Source organism: Protomyctophum bolini, assembly GCF_963924005.1.
Source record: "Protomyctophum bolini genome assembly, chromosome: 16".
NCBI classification, from domain to species: Eukaryota; Metazoa; Chordata; class Actinopteri; order Myctophiformes; family Myctophidae; genus Protomyctophum; species Protomyctophum bolini.
Window position 1 is genome coordinate 14,979,354 of NC_137877.1, and position 24,183 is coordinate 15,003,536.

A 24,183-nucleotide genomic window follows, 5' to 3' on the forward strand; every position below is an offset into this window, starting at 1 on the left:
ATAAAATAAGATAATATATAGATACTGTATATATAAAATAATATATTGATTCATAGGACACCGCGCTGGACCTACAATAAGATACATAGAATACAATATTATTATGTATATTAGACCAGCAACAGTGTTGTTTTCATCGACTAAGACGAAAAATGTTCGTCGACTACCTTTTTTCACTGACGAAAACTAAATGGAAACTCCATGAAAACTAAGCTACGATGACTAAAACTAGACTAAAATGTTAATCCAGGGCTGGATTAGCACCTTTGAGGGCCCCTGGCACTGAATGGTGCACTGAAGTGTTGGTGTTACACTAAAAACTCTTTCTCACCTGTTGGTAAACCAAACAGACAGACAGACATAGGGACAGACAAAGTCACATGTTGGAGACGGTGTACGGCCACTCAAAAATGGGACCCAGCGCTTCCCTACTCGGCATGCATCAAGAGTTGGATTGGGGGTAAATCCCTGCGACATACTAGCGTCATGCCCAGGGGGTGTCACATCAAGCTGCCTCACTTACAGCGAGGCTTACTTAATAATAATATTCATAATATTCATTCATCCATCTATAGCAGTGGTTCTCAAAAACATTTTTGGCTCAAGTCAGTCACCCCTACAAATAACATTATCATGCACGGCACACCTGAATTACTAGTCTAGTATTTATTTACTGGCGATATTGCCAATATATTTAGTCTTAGTTTTAGTCACCATAGCTTAGTTTTGTCAGTGAAAAAAGGCAGTCGACAAACATTTTTCGCTATACTTTTAGTTGACGACATCAACACTGATACAACACATACAATAAATGAATTAATTCATCCATGGATCCACACAAGCTGAAAATAGCAGATCTACACATCATCATACAATACCTCCTCCCTCTGAGCCGTTAAATCTTCTCTGTTGCAACTCTGACAGCAATTCATGACCTGGAGACGCGCGCGCGCGCGCACACACACACACACACACACACACACACACACACACACACACACACACACACACACACACACACACACACACACACACACACACACACACACACACACACACACACACACACACACACACACACACACACACACACACACACACACACACACACACACACACACACACACACACACACACACACACACACACACACACACACACACACACACACACACACACACACACACACACACACACACACACACACACACACACACACACACACACACACACACACACACACACACACACACACACACACACACACACACACAGTCATATTCATATTCTGACTGAATATTGATTGAATAAACTTACGGTAAATCATAATTTCTTTCCACAAAACCACTAATATCGGCAACTGTCTAAGCTTGCACATTGACACACCTACATTTGTTTATAATTAGCAGACACAATCAAGGATCATAAGAACCTCACTTCCATCCAACAGTAGAATATCTGTACAATGAAACGATACACTAGAAGTTAAAGGTTTCTTACGCTGCTGTAGTTTGTAACCCCTTACATAAAAACTAACTACAGAGTTAGTAGTACTTTGTAGTTTCTAACCCATATAGAAAAACTAACTACAGACTAGAGCCTAGGTTGCCATGCCACTTGACACTCTGTTCTGAAAACAAAACAAAACACTGGGTTGTAGTTTGTTTGTACCAGTCTGTAGGACGGCCTCTGGGTCAAACGATGGCAGAAAACTACAGTCAGCTGACCTGGAGGGACGAGACAGTCAGTCAGACAGACAGATAAACAGTCAATCAGTCAGACGGACAGATAAACAGTTAGTCAGACAGACAGCATGGTGTGTGAAATATATGCACAATAAATAGTGTCAAGGCCTATTTGGCCAGTTTGAGGTGATGGCTTATCACCGCTGTGTAGTTTTCTAAAGGTTAAGAACACACAACATTACGTCACTCGCCGCGGTGACCCGACACCCTTGGTTTTGCAGGCACGGGGGTTTGGCATCTGAACCAGAGTGAGGTGGGGTCAATGCTTAAGGACATCACCGCCAGTAGGACGGCCTCGAATCACTATCGTCGTTTTGAGTATGTATGAGCTTTTAGTGTCTTAAAGGGTCATTTCACCGCTGGAAGAAACTCCAGTCACTCAATGTTAATAGTATGTGTAGTAGATAACAGTAGCACAATTTGCACTCTATAGCCAGAAATAAATGTAGGCTGTGTGTTTGACTAGGGTTTGACTGGATTGCTGAATTCCTACAATGTCCATAATGCTTTGGTGCACTGCCCCCTCCCCACCTTGTGGAGAGGGGAGAGGGCTGTCTTACTGAGACAACATGTAGTCCAGGAAGGAAGTGAGAGGTGTCTGGGACATCACGGACACTTTGAAATTAAAATAAGTTCTGGTTGCAAAAGGGGTGAAGTGGCCCTGTAATAAATGTTAGTGTACTAACTTGTCTTTGTCCATGGGAGTGGTCTTGTAATAAATGTTAGTGTACTAACTTGTCTTTGTCCATGGGAGTGGTCTTGTAATAAATGTTAGTGTACTAACTTGTCTTTGTCCATGGGAGTGGTCTTGTAATAAATGTTAGTGTACTAACTTGTCTTTGTCCATGGGAGTGGTCTTGTAATAAATGTTAGTGTACTAACTTGTCTTTGTCCATGGGAGTGGTCTTGTAATAAATGTTAGTGTACTAACTTGTCTTTGTCCATGGGAGTGGTCTTGTCGCCGTCAGTCATGACGGACAGCTCGTCTAGCAGGGAGGTGGACTCTTTGGTGAACTTCTCAAACACCTGAGAGGTGCGGAGCCAAGAGGAAGATCACATGATCAGCCTCTTCCTTAACAATATTAAGCACTTACACTAATAACTAGGGATGTCCCGATCGCTTTTATTTGCTCCCGATCTTTTGATCGAGTAGGAGTTCTGCAGAATGCATATATTCATAATATATAACACTAGCACAATATCCAAAATCACAGACAATATCCAGTCTAATATCATGCTTTGGATGTAATATTGATACTAGGGATGTCCTGATCACGTTTTTGTTCTTAGCTCCCGGGCCAATTAAAATCATTTGAAAATGACGTGATCGATTTCCAATCACATGATCGGACCGGGAGAACCCATACTAATAACCTTTATTTCAGACCCATGTGAGATCCACAACACCATAAAAGAAATCACACCCGTGTGAAGTGAGGGGCACTTTGTGTTGCCACAAATTTACATCATATTTGGCAGACATTTGACCTAATTTCTCCTTCCGAGACAAAAGCTGTACATAGGAGGGGCTAGCGCCCCTCAAAAATGTAGCACACCCATCTGACCACTTAAAAAAAAGAATCTAAACGTGAGGTTGGCAGTAGCTCAGGGCTAGAGTGGCCGGTTGAGCAGCAGGATGGGAAAGTCATGAGGTTCTCAGTTCGAACCCTGTGGGCTCCCCCAGAGTTGCATGGTTTCCTCCGTCATCGGTGTGTAAATGTGTGTGTAAAGTCTGTGGGGCGAACGGTTCTCGAGTTACGTGCATTACAGCCGTACACACGTACATACACGTGGTGTAGATGGAGAAATTCTGTTAACATGCATCTCAATGGGTGAGAAGGACATCACAGAGTGGAGTGGGTGTGGCTTAGTGAAGGGCTAATTACACACCCCATGATGCCAGATCAATTAGCCATTTTAGGAAGATCAACAGGCATCCGTTTTCCTGATTGGCTGACCTAAACCATCAACAGGCATCTGTTTTCCTGATTGGCTGACCTAAACCATCGGCTTCACGGATTAGCCAAGCTTCACTGTGACGTTTGTTCAGCAACACCATATAAATGCAGCAGATCTCCGTTCTCTTACTTTGCTTTGGTGTGGAATGTTGTGATGTATCTCGAGCATCTGGAAGGAGGACAGAGCGTCGCTGTAAACGTTGTTGTTGCAGTCGGGAAAAATGTGTACTCGTTCGGGTGGCGCACGGAAACGGATCCAATCGAGGTGAAAGTCTTCAACACAGTGTCTATGCGCTGGAGGACGTTGTCCACAGTGACACATGGAAGAGAGGTTAACCTAGAGGCTCCCTCTGGGGGGGACGTAATAACAACACGCAACAGGGGTACTGCAATGTGCTATATGCATTTGATATCGACACCCACAGATGGTTCAACCCCAGGATCTCTGGGGCCATGCCGGAGGGGAGGGAGATGCACTCAGCCTGCGTCTTGGAGAAGGTCATGTATGTCTATGGAGGAAGCAACCAGACTGAATTCTTTAATGACGTGTACGAGTTGGACAGCACCACAATGGTCTGGTCTTTACTGAACACCAGAGGAGGAGCACTCTATTCATTAGGTCACTCTGCCACCATCATCGGGACAAGGATGTTTGTATTTGGCGGCTATAGAGCATGGACAATCTGCTCCGACAACATCAGAGTGTTTGACACGGAGACCGACTGCTGGTTGATCACGCCTTCTGCACAGCCTCTTCCAAAAGGACGCTGTGGTCATTCAGCCTTTGCTTACAACGGAGAACTGTACATATATGGTGGCATTCTGAGGTTTTTCCCCGTGCTTACATGTATTTGATCTGTGGAAATTCACTCCAAAGACCTTCTCCTGGAAAGAGGTTCAGCCCAAGGGGAAAGACTATGAAATGCCTATTCTGATGTGCTGTTGCAGGGTGGGAGAACGGATCATCTTTGTCCGATACTGTGAGATCAGCTTTGTTGACATCAGCATTGTTTATAAGATCAGTTCAAATAGCTGCGGTATAAAATATCCCACATACATCTTAGACATGAGTCCTAGTCTGAAGACATTATGCAAACTAGCAGTAATTCAGTACGGTCTGGATCAGTCTGAACTCCCACACAACATCAGGTGGGAATTAGGGCTGGGACATTGTGATAGCTCCAGGAGTGCATGATTTACCTCATCGTATTGCAGATCCACACGTTCACTGCTGGACTGTTGCTTGCGTGGTGCAGGACTACACTATGTGTTCAGCAAACATTTAACCTGCTGCCAGTTAGTAAGACAAAATGGCACTGTCCCAAATTGAAAAAATGAAAGTTGACGGTGAAAACAGGGCATTTAAAGAGTAAAGGACAGAAAAGCTATGTGTCCACGGCGCCTGGTTTCATCAATGCAGTGATGTGTTCGTCACGCCTGGTTTCATCAATGCACAGTGATGTGTTCGTCACGCCTGGTTTCATCAATGCAGTGATGTGTTCGTCACGCCTGGTTTCATCAACACGCCTGGTTTCATCAATGCACAGTGATGTGTTCGTCACGCCTGGTTTCATCAATGCAGTGATGTGTTCGTCACGCCTGGTTTCATCAACACGCCTGGTTTCATCAATGCACAGTGATGTGTTCGTCACGCCTGGTTTCATCAATGCACAGTGATGTGTTCGTCACGCCTGGTTTCATCAATGCACAGTGATGTGTTCGTCACGCCTGGTTTCATCAATGCACAGTGATGTGTTCGTCACGCCTGGTTTCATCAATGCAGTGATGTGTTCGTCACGCCTGGTTTCATCAATGCAGTGATGTGTTCGTCACGCCTGGTTTCATCAATGCAGTGATGTGTTCGTCACGCCTGGTTTCATCAATGCACAGTGATGTGTTTGTCACGCCTGGTTTCATCAATGCACAGTGATGTGTTCGTCACGCCTGGTTTCATCAATGCAGTGATGTGTTCGTCACACCTGGTTTCATCAATGCACAGTGATGTGTTCGTCACGCCTGGTTTCATCAATGCACAGTGATGTGTTCGTCACGCCTGGTTTCATCAATGCACAGTGATGTGTTCGTCACGCCTGGTTTCCTCAATGCACAGTAGGCATGTAACGATACACTCAACTCACAATACGATCACGACATGAGGTTCACGATACCATTTTTCACGATATTTTCAACACAATGATTTATCTTCCCCCCAAATCTTTTTTCACAATTTTTATTTAACTACATTGCAAAGATAATTGCCTTCCTTGATGTATTAATGAGCATCAATAACGACCATTCACCTGGGCACAGTCACAGACACATATACAGCTCCCCTCTCCAGGCCTCTACTGTCTCATTTCTATCCAAAGTCATGTGTATATGATGGAATATGATTACAGCTGACATTTCTTATCACACACTAGCCCCCCCCCCCTTAAAAAAAAAGATCTTTCACGGATTAGCCAAGCTTCACGGTGATGTTTGTTCAGTACCACCATATAAGTGGTAGATCATGCAACATACCTCCGTTCTTTTACAGAGGAATAGTTGTTTGATTTGGTGTGAAATGTTGCGATGGACTGAGCGTCTGGAAGTAGGAGAGAGCATCGCTGTAAGCGTTGTCGTTGCAGTCGGGCAAAAGGTGTACTCGTTCGGATGGCGCACGGGAACGGATCCAATCGAGGTGAAAGTCTTCAACACAGTGTCTATGCACTGGAGGACGTTGTCCACAGTGACAAGTGGTAGAGAGGTTGACCTAGAGGCTCCCTCTAGTCGTTACGCCCACACGGTTGTGCTGATAGACAATGTAGTCTACCTCTGGGGGGGACGTAATAACAACAGGCCACGGGGGTACTGCAATGTCCTGTACGTATTTGATGTCGACACCCATGGATGGTTCAACCCCAGGGTTTCTGGGACCGTGCCAGAGGGGAGGGAGATGCACTCAGCCTGCGTCTTGGAGAAGGTCATGTATGTCTATGGAGGACACAACCAGGCTGGAGTCCTTAACGACGTGTACGAGCTGGACAGCACCACAATGGTCTGGTCTTTACTGAACACCAGAGGCACTCCGGGACTTCATTCATCAGGTCACACTGCCACCATCATCGGGACAAGGATGTTTGTATTTGGTGGCTATAGAGACGAGACAATCTGCTCCAACAACATCAGAGTGTTTGATACGGAGAATGACTGCTGGTTGAGCACGCCTTCTGCACAGCCTCTTCCAGAAGGACGCTGTTGTCATTCAGCCTTTGCTTACAACGGAGAACTGTACATATATGGTGGGTTTGTTCTGAACTTCGACGACCCAAGCTTATTTGATCTGTGGAAGTTCAATCCAGAGACCTTCTCCTGGAAGACGGTTGAGCCCAAGGGTAATATGGGTAATATGCCTGTTCTGATGTGCTGTTGCAAGGTGGGAGAACGGATCATCTTTGTCCGATACCGTGGAATCAGCTTTGTTTTTGGCATTGGTTCAGTTAGAAGTAGAGAACCTCTGCACATCTTAGACCTGAGTCCTAGTCTCAAGACGTTATGCAATCTAGCAGTAATTCAGTACGGTGTGGAGAAGTCGGAACTCCCACACAACATCAGGTGGGAGTTAGGGCATTATGAACGTTCCAGGAGTGCATGATTTATAAACACCTCATCAATGGTATTGCAGATCTACAAGCTCATTGCTGGTTTGTGTGTCTGTGTGTACCACATTTGTGATGATTTGATTGGCTGAGCACAGAATGTGATGTATGAGGATGTATGATGCGCCCCTCAATGATTTCCGGGTTTGTGTGAACACAAACATTGGCTTGTGATTTCCTGATCACCCCATAGCGATGATTTGATTGGCTGAGCAAAGTACATATTGAAGATAAAAGTGAGGGCAGAAAGGTGAAGACGCCAAAAGTGATTGGCCGGAATGACATTTTTGTGATGATTTGATTGGTTGAGCACTGAATGTGATGATGTATGATAAGAGCGCCCCTCTCTTCACACAGGTGTGATTTATTATTTGTTCACGTGATTTCCGGGTGTATTCTTCTCTGCAAGTCATAGCATCATTCATAGGTTGGCGGAGAGCACCCTCTAGCGTAATAACACCAGACGATCTACATCCATGGAGGTCAAGTGTTGGGTTTGAGACGACGCAGATTTCCGTCGTTGGCAGTCAATTTGTAAAGTGGTGGGATGGGTGGGCCCTGAAGCAGAAAAGGTTGACAACCTCTGATCTAGAATAACCAGCTATATACCTAGTTAAAACACTTTCCCTCCCCAACACGAGTTGATTGACTGTAGAACAGCTTCCCTCCCAATAACGAGTTACGTGTTTTCATTGTTTAATTCGTTTCCATCGGACAGAGTGGGATAGGTGACGCGATTTGATGACGTCATCGGAAGAACATCCGTCGCACTGGCACGCAAAGGGTTCTGGGAAATTGAGGCCCAATGCATTCCAATGGCTTTTAAAAAAAGAAAAAAGGCGTAAGGCGAAGTGATGATTAAATACATCATTTCAAGGGTCCTTGACACTGAGTAACATGAGTTTATCTTCAGAAAACTGATTTATAAGACATTTGTAGAATGAGCTACTTACCAGCCTCTTGTTGAGCCAGTCGATGTGGTCGTAATCTAAACTTCCTCCAAACTCATCAGTCAGCTGACAAGGTTCAATGTAACGCGTCAGCTTATTGGCCGAAACCAGGATCACCTGACCAGACAGACAGAAAGGCAGATAGGTTAGAAGTAGTCTCGCGTTGCCAGACTGTTGCCTGCCTCTCACAATTTTCAAATGCTTCCGTCATACAGTCTGGAGCAACGGAAGCTCTATCATGAGTAAAATATAAAGCGGAAGTGAAGCCTCCTCCCCACTTCCGTTTCGTCTTTACAGTCACGCAAATGTATCCTAATATAAATAGAAATCATCTACGCATATACTATATAGCTTGCTATTAAATGTAAAGATATTTTAAAATATATTTTTCAGTGCCACCTGGTGGACACCAGTTTTGGCCCTCGTTGCCACCGAAGCCCATTATAAATAAAATAAAGAAAATGTAATGTGCATATCAACACCTACACACAAGATCAGAGGAATTTTCTAAATATGGATTAATTAAAAAGACGCCTTTTCTTTCAAAAAGGCGTCTAAAGGCGCCATTGGCACTCTTGGCCACCAGGGGGAGTTGTCCAAAGGCGTCATGTGGCACTGAGACAGTTTGGAAATAGCAGCTTCCAACTCGGATTTCGGGAGGTGTAGTTTCAGACTCTATATAGTATTCGGAGGTTGTGGAATAATTGTCTGGCTATGTGAGACTAGGTTAACTGTTATCTGTAGTTTGTGTCGTATTTTCCGTTGATTAACTACAGCAGTGGTTCTCAAAATGCGGTCTGGGGGCCCCCAGGGGACCTGGGAAGGGTCACCCAGCAGTATTTGTTAATACAGCATCACAATCATCTTTATGCATTAGCTATTCAGACAGGTTAGGAAAATGCTGAATCATTTTGATAATTTTCAAACGGAAATCTTCTCTTCTGGTTCTTCTCTTCTTGATAACTAATCATTTGATAACTTATCTATACATCTCAGTAGTGGTGTGACAAACGAATTGAGATATTAAGTCAGAGTCTGATTGGTTATCAATCATAGCGAGGGGGTGGGACTAAGGTGCACAGACAGCCAATAGGATCTCACCTCAAAGCCCAGGCGGTCCTTCTCTTTCCAGAAGCAGAAATGAGTCACTTTCTTATCCCAGAATTCATCTGGTTTCACCACACACACCAAGGAGACCTCTGCTGGAATGACACTCTGCACGCACACGCACACACAGTCAAGATAATGTCACAGTTTTAAAACTAAGCGTTTTTTGTTAAAAGATTTGTTAAAGCTCTACATTGTGTTGTGATAGTAATGTTTGTTCAGTGAAAGGGGTCTCCAATCAGGAGGGAGCATCAATTTATCAGGTTAAAATGTATAGTGTTCCAGTTCAACAACTAAAATCTTTGTTCAATCACTCACAATATCGCTTGTTCATCCTGTATCATATAATATTAATATACACTCTCCTGAATGTATAAAATGTATATCCCATTCCCAACCTGAAGATGCATTCAAGCAAGAGATGGAGACTGGAGAGACACTCAGGGAGATCCTCGTTACTGAACAAACACTCAGCAATGATCTGAATATAGAGCCATTTAGTATCCAACACTTATTTTAACACAAATTATATCACATATTGCACCTTTAATGGTGGCCTACCTACCTACTGGACTGGTGTCACAATTAATGTTGTCCTACCAACCTACTGGACTGGTGTCACAATTAATGTTGTCCTACCTACCTACTGGACTGGTGTCGGAATTAATATCGTCCTACCTGCAACATCAGCACCACCGTCTTCACGATGTTCCACTGAGATTTACGACCGTCCACGATGACGGTAAAACCACGAGATTTACACTTCTCACTGTGAAAGACACAGCGGAACAAGATAGTTACTATTTTTGCGTGCATGCGTGCGTACACCCATGTTATGCGTGTGAGTGTATGTGTAAATGGTGCATTTATATAGCGCCTTTATCCAAGGCGCTTTACATAGATTGTGCATTACATTCACCCATTCACACACACATTCATACACCGATGGCGGTGGAAACCATGCAAGGCACCAACCTGCACATTGGGAGCAATTAGGCGTTCATAGTCTTGGTCAAGGACACTTCGACACTAACTCAGTCAGCCCACAGGGATCGAACATCCAGTCACTCTACCCCTGAGCCGCCACTGCTGCCGCCGTGTGAGTGTGAGTGTGTGTGTGTACCTGGGTATAGACAGGAGGTAGTTGAGTGTGGTGCTCAGCTCCTCCATGCTGGTCTGATCCGAACACAGCGGGATGGTCAGGATCAGGCCACTGCGTCTGTCCTTCCCTCCTACAGACAGACAGACAGACAGTTAAATTTGCGTTATTAATACGTTTTAAGACATACAGGGCTTCCATCGGACAGAGTGGAATAGGTGATGCGTCATCGCAAAAACACCCGTTGCACCGGCATGCAAAGGGTTCTGGGAAATTGAGGCCCAATGCATTGCAATGGCGGCGGCAGGGCACAGTGCACGTGTTCCTCCTCCGCTCTGTTGCTGTGAACGCCACTTTGGAATATCTTTCAACACTACGACAAGCGATTACACCGTTTTAAAGCGGATTTTCATGACAAGCAATGATCAAGTCGGCACAGTGGCTCTTCAAAGGTTAGTGAAAACTAGGCAGGGAGATCTGGAACACGATTGTTTAATCACTGCAGTCAAACTGTTAATGTTTGTACTTAAAGCTGGATAAAGGAGGGGGGCTAGCGCCCCTCAAAGAAATAGCGGATGTACAAGCTCACAACTGAGCTTGTAGATCAGCTTATTCTCAGCACGTGGACTCCACACTCTAGTCTAACTACTGGAGATGCAGCGTACAACATGGATTTCTACACACACAGAGGACAAATTCTTTCAACGCAAAATACTGCGTTCAAGTTCAGGAGATTTCGGGGAAAAAAGGCAATTCTCCTCAATGCTGCCTTCCGGTAATTGACAGCATTGTATGGTGTCCGAGCAAGAAATGTGCGTTTGGTTGGTTTTCTGTGTCACTGTTGTGCAGCCTAACACACACACATATTAACTATATATATGAAGATTTTGGGTGTGACAGTACAGTACAGGGACCCCTGGGGACCCCAACATGGTAACTGTCATTTCTCAACCGTTTCGGATGCGGGGCGGCTCGCCGGAACCAGCCCTGCCTCCTGGGCGCGTTCCTGGGGCTCTGGAAGCGTGGGGACCCCCAAACGGACCCCCATACGGAGTTGCACCACTCACTAAACACGGGTGTGATTTTTTTACAGATGGGTAAAAAGGGCAGGGGCTCAAGCAAGCCCCCTTTGATGTCTGTGTGTGCACATGCACTTTGATGACTTTGGTGTTCGTAAAATGCATGCCAAACTCCCCTGGGGCAGGGGAGGGGAGGGGGTTACCTGGAACCAACACTGTGATGGCCTAATGGCTGCCGTCAGCAGGAAGACCAACAACAAAGCAGTGTTGATTTAGTTCAGTGGTTCCCAAACTTTTTCATGCCAAGGACCCCCAAATTGACACTAATTAGCCCGCGGACCCCCCACTTGAAAAGATATGCCAGGGACCCCCATAAGTGAAGTTTTTACGGCTCTAGCAGTAACCATTTTATTTCAAGGACCCCCAGTTTGACATGCATTAGTCTACGGACCCCCCATTTAATGGCATTTCTATTTCTGGGACCCTGATGTAAATCAATGTTAATTTAACTGTGTATAAATTGGTTACATTTGTACACTGAGTTTAGTGAGTTACAGCACAATAATGGTGCATTTGGATACCTAACTATCATTTAGCTGGGGACCCCCTGGAACTCCCTCAAGGACCCCTGGGGGTCCCCGGACGGCCGGATCCCACTTTGGGAACCACTGATTTAGTTGACTAAAACTATGACAACAAAAAAAACGTATACCGACGAAAACTAAAACTAAGCTAAGACGACATATATTTACAATTTCGTAGATAAAAATCACACCCGTGTGAACTGAGTGGTGCAATCCCCCCCCCCCCCCCCCCCCTCTCTCTCTCATTAGCAGGCAGAGCAGGCACAGCACTACCCCTCTCTCTGTTTCTGGCGCCCCCTACTGGTATTAATAAGTCACATACTCGTGCTCATGACCACTGATACAGGTACACAGGTACACGGACATTGCTGGTTGTAGGTGTGGTTGCACCACTCAAAAATAGATTAAAAAGGGACTAGTGGAGAAGAGATGCAGTCGAACTAAAAGACAAGTCCATTTATGTTTGGTTGTGCTCACTGCTCAGGGCTATTTTCAGCATGCAACCAAGTGTAAAATCAGGCATTAGTCATTTTACAAATTTTACAAAATCTGCTGTCAAAATCAAGCACAGACATGAAAGGCAGGGCTGTCACCATCACAACATTTTAGTTGACTATTACTTGAATTAAAATTATTCCAATTAATGATTTAATTGTGTTTTTCGCATGAACTTTGGACTTGAAAAAGGAAAGGCTTAGTAAACAAATCAGGCCTGTGATGTATTGTACAACCAAAGAAGACAAGCATTCCTCAGCAGCTTATACATCTGGCTAATAGAGAAAATAACAGAATGAAATAGGCTATACGATTAATAACGTATTGACTGCCCGTCCCGACAGCAACAATATGCTATTCCCCACTACTTCTGTGAGACAATTCAAAGGGCTTTAGAAAACATACGTTTACATTGCCAAAGCAAAAAGTGGAACAATATCAAAACAAAATGTATGTACATTTGAAAGTCAGAATCTCCAATAAATCAATGTCTATGTACCAAGATCACTCGATGCAGATAGTGCAGGAATACACACAATGATTAGTTTTTAGGGTGGTTGTGTTCCATTTGATAGCCTTCTCCCATATGACAGCTGCTGTGTTTGCACATCGTTGTACTTCGCCCAGCGGATATGGGAGTCATTGGTCATGTTTTCAAACTCTCCTTGGGTGATTGTAATCTGTGGGAAGTAGGTGTCTCTGATGTCTTGGTACAGTGGACATGACGGTTAGGAAGTGTAGCTCAGTTTCCACTTCATCTCACAAGACCAGTTTCTGACCCGATGCACACAAAATGAAGTAGGTCGTTAGTTTATGAAGAAAACATGCGTCCGTGCCTCGAGGCTTGGATCCCCCACCGCCAGCAAATCACACCCTGCCCATGTCTACTACTAATTAGGCTATAGACATCATATCATAGCCAGGTCATTGATTTTTGATAACCGGCGTGTTGCAGGTCACTGGCACTGCGTTCTTTTCTCCAGGGCGGGCCGTCACATCAGTCTGCCGACATAAAGCCTGTTGTAATAATAATAATAATAAACTTTATTTGTATAGCACCTTTCATACATAAATGTAGCGCAAAGTGCTTCACAGGGCAAAAATAGAATACAATAAAAATAAGTAGTTAAAATGATAAAACAATGGCAAAGAACAAAATTGAATATAAGAACATAAAATAAATAAAAACAAATAAAAACAAATAAAATAATAATAAAAACACCACATGCAGCAAATCAGTCAGGGCAGGGTGGGAACGTGCAAATTAAAACTCAATTAAAAGCAATGTTGTAGAAGTGGGTCTTGAGCTGAGCTTTAAAAATGTCTACAGAGGCTGCCTGACGAAGGTACAGTGGGAGTTTGTTCCATGCCGACGGCCCATAGAAGCAAAAAGCTGCTTCCCCGTATTTTTTAGTTGCCATTTTTTTCGGCAGCGCGAGCAGGCCAGCAGTGGAAGACCTTAGGGGGCGGTTTGGGACATATTTAGGCAGGCAGTCATTTAGGTAGGAAGGTGCGAGGCCATTGAGAGCTTTATAGACAAGTAAAAGAATTTTAAAATCAATCCTAAAAACAACCGGAAGCCAGTGCAGTGATGCCAAAACTGGAGTAATATGTTCTCTCATCTTAGTTGTAGTCAGGTTGGGTTAATAATAATCTTTATCGTCTCCAAAGGGATATTTGTCTTCACAAGTCTGTTCAACACGACGACAAAACACATGTCCCAACTCCCATGTCACTCGGAAGTAGCGATACGGGGGGAAATTCTACGTAATGCCGTTGATTGGTTGATTCATTGATTGATTAGATTTTATGGACGGAGAAGACAAATCCAGGGAATAAAGTGAGAAACACTTTAATATTTCACTTTCAAAAATAACTTTTGGAATTTCAGGCTTACTGTATGTGAACACCCCAGGCAGTTTTTAAGTTGCTCTATTCAGTACACAGATTCACATTGTGTGTGTGTGTGTGTGTGTGTGTGTGTGTGTGTGTGTGTGTGTGTGTGTGTGTGTGTGTGTGTGTGTGTGTGTGTGTGTGTGTTCTAAAGCGAACACATTTGAACTCAAATCATTGCTTCTAAAGGTTCCTGGCACAAAATATTTTTGAGATGGGGCAGCCACATACATTTCCTTTTGGGGTCCTTGACATTAAAAAGGTTTGAGCAGCAGTCACTGCCATACAACACCAGCCTATCATTTCCCGAACTGGTTATCATAGCCCGGCCAGAGATAAGCCCAGAGTAGACCTGGCCTCTAAAACCCCCATCTGTATTGTGACAGTTTAATCTTAAGTAGAAGGCTGTTCCACACAGTAAGGTCCCTGTATTAAAAATCATTAAAAATAGCTCCTAGCGACACCGTTCTTCACTCGTGGCGCCTCGCATGCATGAGTGCACAGCACACGGCCCTGGTGTGGTGCTCCAGTATGAAGCATGGATTAGAGGCCGAGAGATTAATCAGTTTGGCCCACATTATAGAACAGCCGCCATTTTGACTTGTTTTGATTGCGGCGGTATTGGGAATAATTGCAGCCGATTTGGGTTTTAACCTTTAAGATTTCCAATAGGCCTATAACCAATAGATCTATGAAAGTTAAATTACACAACAGGTCCCGCGCACTCAGATCAGCCAATGCGGGGAAGCTGGAAGTGCCTTCACTAAAAACGCCGGGACAACGCTCCACACACGTCCCAAACTCTTTTTGGCTCCAAAACTATGGAATGTACTTCCCATTACAATCAGAACTGCAGCCTCACTCCCAATCTTCCGCCGTAGTCTGAAAAACCCACCTCTTCAGACTCCATCATGGCCCGTAGCACTTACCCTAGCCCCTTAGATAGAACTGTATGTAGACTTAGATAGCATTTTATACAGACTTGCATTTTATGTAGTCATAGCACTTTATACTATATATAGTATAGTATGTATAGTTTATATGTATAGTTTCATTATAAAGATATTCCACTGTTACGCTCTTAGCTTACGCATGTTTCATGATAACTACTTTTTATGTATGTGATGTATTGCCATGCTTTCTGTTTTTGCTTATTGTAAGTCGTAGTAAATGTTAATATAATAATATATACAGTACATGGGTTTTCCTGAATTCATTACCTTCTACATGAACTCTGGGAGGGGCCGGTACATTTCACTGTGTCTCTCTGATGTTATTTTGCACAGGCTGCGTCTTGTTCCTTATCTTGGTTTTGGTTGTGAAGCCACTGGACCGCGCAGAAAAGGCATAATACAAGTACTGTGGCACTGTAGTGTTTGTAATTGTAATGTCAAACACAGCCTCGTTCAGCGATACAGCAAAGTGAGTTCACAGAATCACAGTCACTATTGGAGGATAAGTACTTTCTCTGCAATAAATTCCTCCCCTCTCTACACGCCTCCCGTCATCTCCTGTCACACTTTTTACTGGTGAATGTTGGCACAAATGGGCTGTGGACCGTAGCCTAGCAGTGGAGTAAGATGGAGTAATACTACCGTTATTATTGTTGTACAACATTTTAACGTGTTACTGTATAAAACAAACAGTGAATAAAACACGCACATCCAGAGTACCAGGTGCTGGGCCTGGGAAGAGACACGTCACATACTAAGAGAAACAGAGTCCACACTCTAAACGTTTTTTTTTTTCTTTCCGTATTACCACCAAAGGTGACGTTTTTCAAGCCAAAGTGGCTCTTCCTCAGACTGGTCAAAACATCACCTTTAGTGGTCATTTTCTCCTCTGTAAAAAACATATAGGTGCTGTAGGCAAACAGATAAAGATAGTCCAAGGCACACTGTTCAGTATTAACCTATAACAACAACGTCTTAAGATCTACAAGCTCACAATGCTGTGTACTAAACCTATGTATGGCTACTTTCAGTGATGTGATTTCATTTGGTGTAGAGAGAAATACTAACAGACCTAGCACAGAGCCCTGGGTGATGCCGCTCAACCAATGTAAGTAGGTCGGAGAGGCTTATTGTAGTCATTATGCTAATTGATCCTCCCCACACATTTCTGTTTTGTTGTCAGTCCTGTTGTATCCTAGTGGCCTGGCTCACCTGCCAGTGAGGAACACCCAGGGGGAGGACATACTGTTGTATACTAACTGGCCTGGCTCACCTGCCAGTGAGGAACCCCGAACGGGAGGACGTAGTGTTGTATCCTAACTGGCCTGGCTCACCTGCCAGTGAGGACAGAGGAGCCTCCAACGGGAGGACGTAGTGTTGTATCCTAACTGGCCTGGCTCACCTGCCAGTGAGGACAGAGGAGCCTCCAACGGGAGGACGTAGTGTTGTATCCTAACTGGCCTGGCTCACCTGCCAGTGAGGACAGAGGAGCCTCCAACGGGAGGACGTAGTGTTGTATCCTAACTGGCCTGGCTCACCTGCCAGTGAGGAACCCCCAACGGGAGGACGTACTGTTGTATCCTAACTGGCCTGGCTCACCTGCCAGTGAGGGCCGAGGAGCCCCCAACGGAAGGACGGGTAGCACATCACCAGTCTTCCCGCACAACACTAAGGACCCATTTAGACTGCAGACACGTCCAGTAAAATCAGATTCAGATCCGATTTATTTCTCAAATCGGTTATTTTAGCCTGACCGTTCACACTGCATTGGCAAGTGACCAGATCGGATCTGTCAAAGATCTGTGTGTTCAGACTGTCTCAGATCTGTGCCACATGATCACATCCAGCTTGGCATTTGATTTGTTCCAAAAAAGTCAAAACACAAACAATGTCACATGGAATCCGGCTCAAATCGCATTTGTAAAAATCAGATTCCATGTGACTTGTTTGTGTTTCGACTCATTTAAACAAACCAGATTCCAATCTGGATGTGGCACAGATCTAATTTAATTCAGGCTGGATTTGTCTGCCAGTGTAAATGGGATCCAACTGTGGACAGATGCCGCCCTCGGGCCCCACTATGTAGCTCTGAGATGAGGGTCCACTCAAGCGGTATACCGGCAGAGAGGGACACCGGCACATATTTGCCACAATGAACAATTCTGTTTCCGCACATCGTATCCAAAAAATAAAGATCGGGGGACCTGCTCTCAGATTTTCTGGACCGGTATAAAAAAAACATCTAACTTTGCAGGCAGAAAAAATCTCGGAATTACATAGCGGAAAGACAACACGCGTTCATATTCATAATGTATAGACGCTCGGCAGCGCCAGATGCACTTTGGTATATATGAACCCCCAGACTCTGCTAAATTAGATATTTATTAAGGTAATGAAGATCAGTGTTTCATTGCTGATTTTATCCCTTTTGGTGTGGGACGGCAGGGATGCTCCACGTGTCACGTTGCTTTTAACACCTAGTACTACTAGGTCACACAATGGGCCTTAACACCTACAGTATAGGTCACACAATGGACCATTGATATGCATTTGTAGGCTCATTCCCATGTTAATGCACGCCGGTGGAACACATGTCAGCCTGGGTTGAGGTGTGAAATTAAGGGCGGTCTGTAATCGATGCATGTGCATGTGTGTGCGTGCTCCTGAAAAATCTTTGGGTGGACGGACGGTGTGGTACTCTGTGTGCATTGACCAATGCAACACTGAAGAAGATTGACCACACTTCTTTCCGCAAATTAACATTTTAAGTGAAACCGAATGTTGTACAACTGTGACCACAGAGTGAGACCACAGAGTGCTCAATCAACGACCGCTCTCGTGTGTAATAAATAAACGAAAAAGAAACTTCTTGCTAAGTAGGCATGATAACCTTCTACTGCACTGTGAAGCTGGCACACCGAAAGTCAAAACCCCCGAAAGAACTGAGAGGGATAACTAAAAGCGTGAAGCGTGGCTCTGGAAGTGTACAGCTGGGGCCAGATACATAAAACGGTTTCAACCAACGTGAGCTTGCACACGCGGTGGCACATAGAGGCGACACTACTGCGCATGCAAGACGTGTGTGTGTGTGTGTGTGTGTGTGTGTGTGTGTGTGTGTGTACCTGAGAGGAAGGCCAGTTTCTTCTTCAGAATGGGGAGAATGTTGGTTGCTTCCATGTTGACCATCGACATTCTTCAGAAGACTGATGGGACTCTCCTGTTGTACAGAAATACATTGTTTATCATCAACTCCTCACTCCTGCTGTCTGAATGACAGATACTTTATATTGGCAGTTTAAAAACTTGACAAAAGTGGGCCTGGGCCGGCTTAGTGGTCCAGGCACCTTGGCTGGTAATCCAGCATGATAGTGTGTCGTGGGTTCGAGTCCTGATTCCGACGACCTTTACTCCAAAAAATGTTTTTACAAAAGTGTCGTCAATTTAGAAAACGACAACGTGGACTATACACAAAAAAGCCGAATCTTGTTTCCATTGTGGTCCACGGAGGGTTTTTTGAGAGGTCAAGAGGATATAAAGAGATGCCAGGACTCAGGAGGCATAGATATCAATATCATATTGCTATGAGGGGGTATTTTGATATGTCTGGGGGAAAGGCTCCAATCCAATTGTGATCCTGTTCATTTTGGAAGTTCAACATTTTCATATGGACAATAAATAAATAAGAATACATTTAAGAATTGTGTTATTTTGTTTTGGTTTAAGAAGTAGCCTTCTATAAGATGGAGCAATCTGTTCCCTGGGCTAACAGAGAATATGCCACACATTTTCCATAATTCTATTTCAAATTTTAACTATTACATTTTCTTAGAATGTAAGTCAAAGTGGCTCCGAATTAGGGATGTGTACATGTGTCCAAAATGAGAAATTAAATCGGAACCATCCCTACTCAGAATGACTGCCCAAATATGTGGACATAGATGATCATCTGCTAGCATTCTCTTTCTCTAGGTTGTGAATGGAGGTCGAATTGCACTGAAATTTACCCAAATATGGAGTCATCATCAATCCTAAGTCACAGACAACTGTCATCATAGACTGACCTCATGAAGTCTGGGAGAGATCACATGAAGTCATGGCATTATAGGAGCCAGTCTTGTTATTATTCATGTTGACGGTATAGCACAAAAATGTGTTTGTGAGCATAATAGATATTGCAGAATTGCACACACCCATTGAAAAGAAAACAAAAGAGCAAACAGTGCAATATAAACAGACATTAGCAGGCCATATAATAAGCACAAACAAGAAAACATTTGCCCCAGTGAGAAAAAAACAGGGCTACCTCAGCTGACACTGAAGGCCAAGGAGAAGAAGTATCTCTTTAGCAAGGATTTTAAAGTAACTATCGACTGGGCGGCTCTTGTCTCACATCAGGCTCTTGAGCTCTGCAGTGTCGTTATAGGTGAACACACACGAATGAACACTTTAGTTAAGCTAACAACGAGACACCGATGCTAGACAAGAGGGTGTGGAGGGCAGTGATTCAGGAGTCCTCCGTTTGTTATGGCTAGACTGCACTACAGTGCTGCACAATTAATAAATAAAAAAAGACAAGAGATCTAGATTTAGACAACTATGCAATCTAATTTCTAAATTTGAGCAAGAATCGTGCAGCCTAGTGCTGCGCAATTCTTGGCTGTCCAATTCATTTTACAAACTCTCGTGTTTTTGCTACAAGAGAGAGACTTCAAGAGGTTTTAGTCAAGCACTTTGATGTTGTCTGTTTAAAGCCACAGTAGTTGGCTCCACGTGCCACATTTTGAACGTAGTAATGTTCAGCAACTGTAAGACTAAAGACAAATTAGATAATAAATATTTCCATGGAAAAAATGAGAACCGTGTGAGAATTGAGATCTCAATTCTTATGGAGGAAATTCACATGCACTTGCTGCACTGGTCAGCTCCCAGTACAACAGTATCAGACTGTGGTTGTACTGGTCAGCTCCCAGTACAACAAAATCAGACTGTGGTTGTACTGGTCAGCTCCCAGTACAACAGAATCAGACTGTGGTTGTACTGGTCAGCTCCCAGTACAACAGTATCAGACTGTGGTTGTACTGGTCAGCTCCCAGTACAACAGAATCAGACTGTGGTTGTACTGGTCAGCTCCCAGTACAACAGTATCAGACTGTGGTTGCACTGGTCAGCTCCCAGTACAACAGAATCAGACTGTGGTTGCACTGGTCAGCTCCCAGTACAACAGAATCAGACTGTGGTTGTACTGGTCAGCTCCCAGTACAACAGTATCAGACTGTGGTTGCACTGGTCAGCTCCAAGTACAACAGAATCAGACTGTGGTTGCACTGGTCAGCTCCCAGTACAACAGAATCAGACTGTGGTTGCACTGGTCAGCTCCCAGTACAACAGTATCAGACTGTGGTTGTACTGGTCAGCTCCCAGGGGGCTATACGTGTATGTACCGGTATGTAACTGTGAAGCAGGGCGTTGCAGAAAAAGGGACATTTGAGCTAAGTGAACCTTCCCTGAATAAAAAGGTAAATAAAGAATTTATAGCAGATGTCAAAAGGAAAATAGAAAGAAAGAAAGAAATTAGCCCTTTTTTAATTTGTTCCAACTGGTTTAGGAACATCGTTGTGGTGGGGTGAAAATAGAAGAAACTAAAAGGTTAAATAAATTACTACTAGTAGTCTACTAGCTAGCATTGCCAGGCTAATGCTGAATGCTATCCGTCCCGGGTGCAGATCAAACCTCCTATGTCAGCTGTTTTTTTAATCACGTGTTCCTCAAGGCTGTCCGTTCCATAGGTAAGTACTAATAGTATATGCTAATAACTTATTTATTATGAATATTGTTACCTTTCTGTAATGTAGCATCATATATTAGAGTACATTCATTCAGCTAAGTTGTAGGGATGGGTCCGATTAATAGAATAATCGATAATCGTTAGTTGATTGCTGAGGGCATTTCACTTTAAGTTAACCTATCTATTATCACTATACATTATCAATAGCATTAACATCATATGAACAGTTTCTTTATTCAATATTAATAACAACAAAGAGCTAATTTTAGATGATATAGTTCACATTTCAGTGCATGTGGGGTCAGTGCTGCAGTACACACACACACACACACTGACACACGCACACACACTCTGCAGCACTATAAGCTGGACCCAAATCTGTTAATGCTTGCTCATTATTTCCCCATGCAGAGAGACAGATCATTACAAACCAATTAATAACACATACATAAATAACCACCACCTTGCACAGCTCTGCCTGCTTAATATTTAATCATCACCGTCATTCAATAACAAATTGTTAGTATATTAGGGTGTCTGTCTGCAGGAAGAATGGTGATAATCCACATCACCCACACAAAAAATGTGACATTGAAGACACCAGACACCATTGGTTGGTCCCCCCACCCCCTTCTCTGTCTGTCTCCAGCATACATGTCTTGCATTACATTAGAATGATATATTATATCATTACAGCATATATGTATGAAACCAGATAATCTGTAGACAAGTAGAAATAAACTAATAAGAACATATCATGGATGTTTTTGTTTTTTTAACTCTCATATTTGTAAGAGCTGGCTTCAAATAATAACATGTGATATATGCTGTAATATAGTATCACTATAATGTAATGTAGATATAGTAGACTAGTAGAAAACTATAAGAAATGCTAATGGTGTGTGGTTTTTTTAAAAACAGCATAGGCTATCTCATATTATACGAAGCCATGTGATCATGGCTGCAGAATGCAGATGATGATATGGCTTCGTATACATGCATGAGTTATATGCTGTTTTATAATATATCATTATAATGTAATGTAGACCAGTAAGAAAACGTAGACAACAATACACAATAAGGAAAATCTCGTGGATGTTTTAAATCTATAAATAAAGGGGGTTGGTTGGTTGGTTGGGTTGCAGTTGGCACACAGACAATGACCTACATTTATTTTTCCTTTAACTCAACACACACACATAGGCTACGATACGTGTCGTTCTAATCCCCTCCCTGTATTTATTTATTTGACGTTATAAAAGCATTGTGTGTTTCTTACCTCAGGCAGACATTGTTGTTGTGAAGAAGGAGAAGGCTAGCTGGGGCGGCGAAGAAACGTTTTGGTTTTTTTTTTTTACAGTTGGAACAAATGTTTCTTGTTCTTTTTTCCCCCCGATGAGATGATGCCACACAATCTAAAATAAATCTACCCTGTGGAAGAATCGACACCACGGGATTGTATAAAATAAATAAATGTAACGCAATAAAAAACCCATACACAGCTGGGTTATTATCGGAAGTTCGGAACCAGCATTAAAAGATGTTGGTCAGAGATGGTCCAGTTTGTTTCTGTGGAGAAAACAGAAATCACAACTAAACGGTTTTTAGTTGAAATGCAGGGAAAAGAATCAACAGCGTCAAGACGCAAGACGCGGACACACAGGGCACTTCCGGTCAGGACTTCACAATAAAATCTACGGCTGTATTGACGTTGACCACAACAGAACAGACAAACGTTGCAAACAATTCTTCTACATTCTCTAATTGTGTGGAGTTCTTGTAAATTAAGTAATGCAGATGTTTTAAACAACAATTTAACTCTTGATTTACGGGTCCATTTGGTTTAATTTTATGCTCTCAAGAGACCCCTTTTCCCTTCACTGTAGGCCTATCTTTTCCCTTTTTGCTTCCTTTATGATGAATTCCTGTTCTGTTCTTTAACTATATAGAAGTGTCTATTTGTATGTCTCTAAATGTTTTGATGAATTGAACAAGGTGGAAGTGTAATGCTTAATTGGGTCGTCCACTCACAGTTAACAGTCTTTGTATTGAGTTTGTGCTTAAAATGTACTGTAATTCTGCAAACTGTTAATACATTTTTCAATCAATAAAAAGAAGCAGGGCCAAATTGGCCCTTGCCCGTGGCTCTCAGGGGCACTTCGGGGAAATTGGACGGTACAGTACTCTGAGTACTGGGTTTGAGTCGAGGCCCTGAAAATGGCACCTGGGTCCCTTCATTGGCTGTTGATTTTGTTAAATTTAGGTTATAAAGAAAAAACACGTAAAACATGACAATTTCACACGCACGTGCGCTATGGGGACCCTGCAAAAAAGTACTGGCCCAGGGGCCCTCGTGGGTCCATTTGGTTAGAAACTCTCCATCATTTAGCTGGGGACCACCTGGAAGCCCCTCAGGGACCACTGGTGGTCCCCGGACCACTGGTTGAAAACTGCTGACCAGTGTTCAGTGGTTCCCAAACCTTTTAGCTCAAGAGGGCAGGCAAGACTCACAAAAGTGAGCCTGGGACCCAAACTAGTGAAAATAAACATGTGTTTTCTAAATCATTGATTTTTTAAATTATTATTATTATTCATGAAATTACTGAGGGAAAAAAAGAAATAAAAATCATTGCATTTTTTTAATTTATGAAAAACTTAGATTTTTTGGGGAATGTTATTTGAAAATGTTTTGAAGTATGCTACCGTTAATAATAATTGAAAACTAAACAAAACATTTCCCAGCAAGCCAAATGACATCATGATGACGTCACTCATGATGACGTGCTCCGGTGACGTTCAGGACTAGGCCAGATCACAGCTCATATCGGGGATGATCTTTACGTTCAGGACTAGGCCAGATCACAGCTCATATCGGGGATGATCTTTACGTTCAGGACTAGGCCAGATCACAGCTCATATCGGGGATGATCTTTACGTTCAGGACTAGGCCAGAT

The 24,183-nt window shown here is 43.3% G+C and overlaps 1 protein-coding gene across 1 annotated transcript in view; it reads right to left on the reverse strand.

Annotated features, from left to right (window-relative positions):
* Positions 1-22,830, reverse strand: part of sestd1 (SEC14 and spectrin domains 1) — a 33,079-nt gene extending 10,249 nt beyond the window's left edge. The window contains exons 1-9 of the mRNA XM_080784974.1: positions 22,509-22,830; positions 18,567-18,661; positions 10,525-10,633; positions 10,080-10,170; positions 9,396-9,509; positions 8,298-8,411; positions 2,677-2,771; positions 1,672-1,727; positions 879-935 (exon numbers count right to left, since the gene is read on the reverse strand). Of these exons, the coding sequence (XP_080641100.1) occupies positions 879-935; positions 1,672-1,727; positions 2,677-2,771; positions 8,298-8,411; positions 9,396-9,509; positions 10,080-10,170; positions 10,525-10,633; positions 18,567-18,636 (706 nt within the window). The 5' untranslated portion in view covers positions 18,637-18,661; positions 22,509-22,830. The remainder of the gene's footprint in view (positions 1-878; positions 936-1,671; positions 1,728-2,676; positions 2,772-8,297; positions 8,412-9,395; positions 9,510-10,079; positions 10,171-10,524; positions 10,634-18,566; positions 18,662-22,508) is intronic.
* Between the last annotated feature and the right edge of the window lie 1,353 nt (positions 22,831-24,183).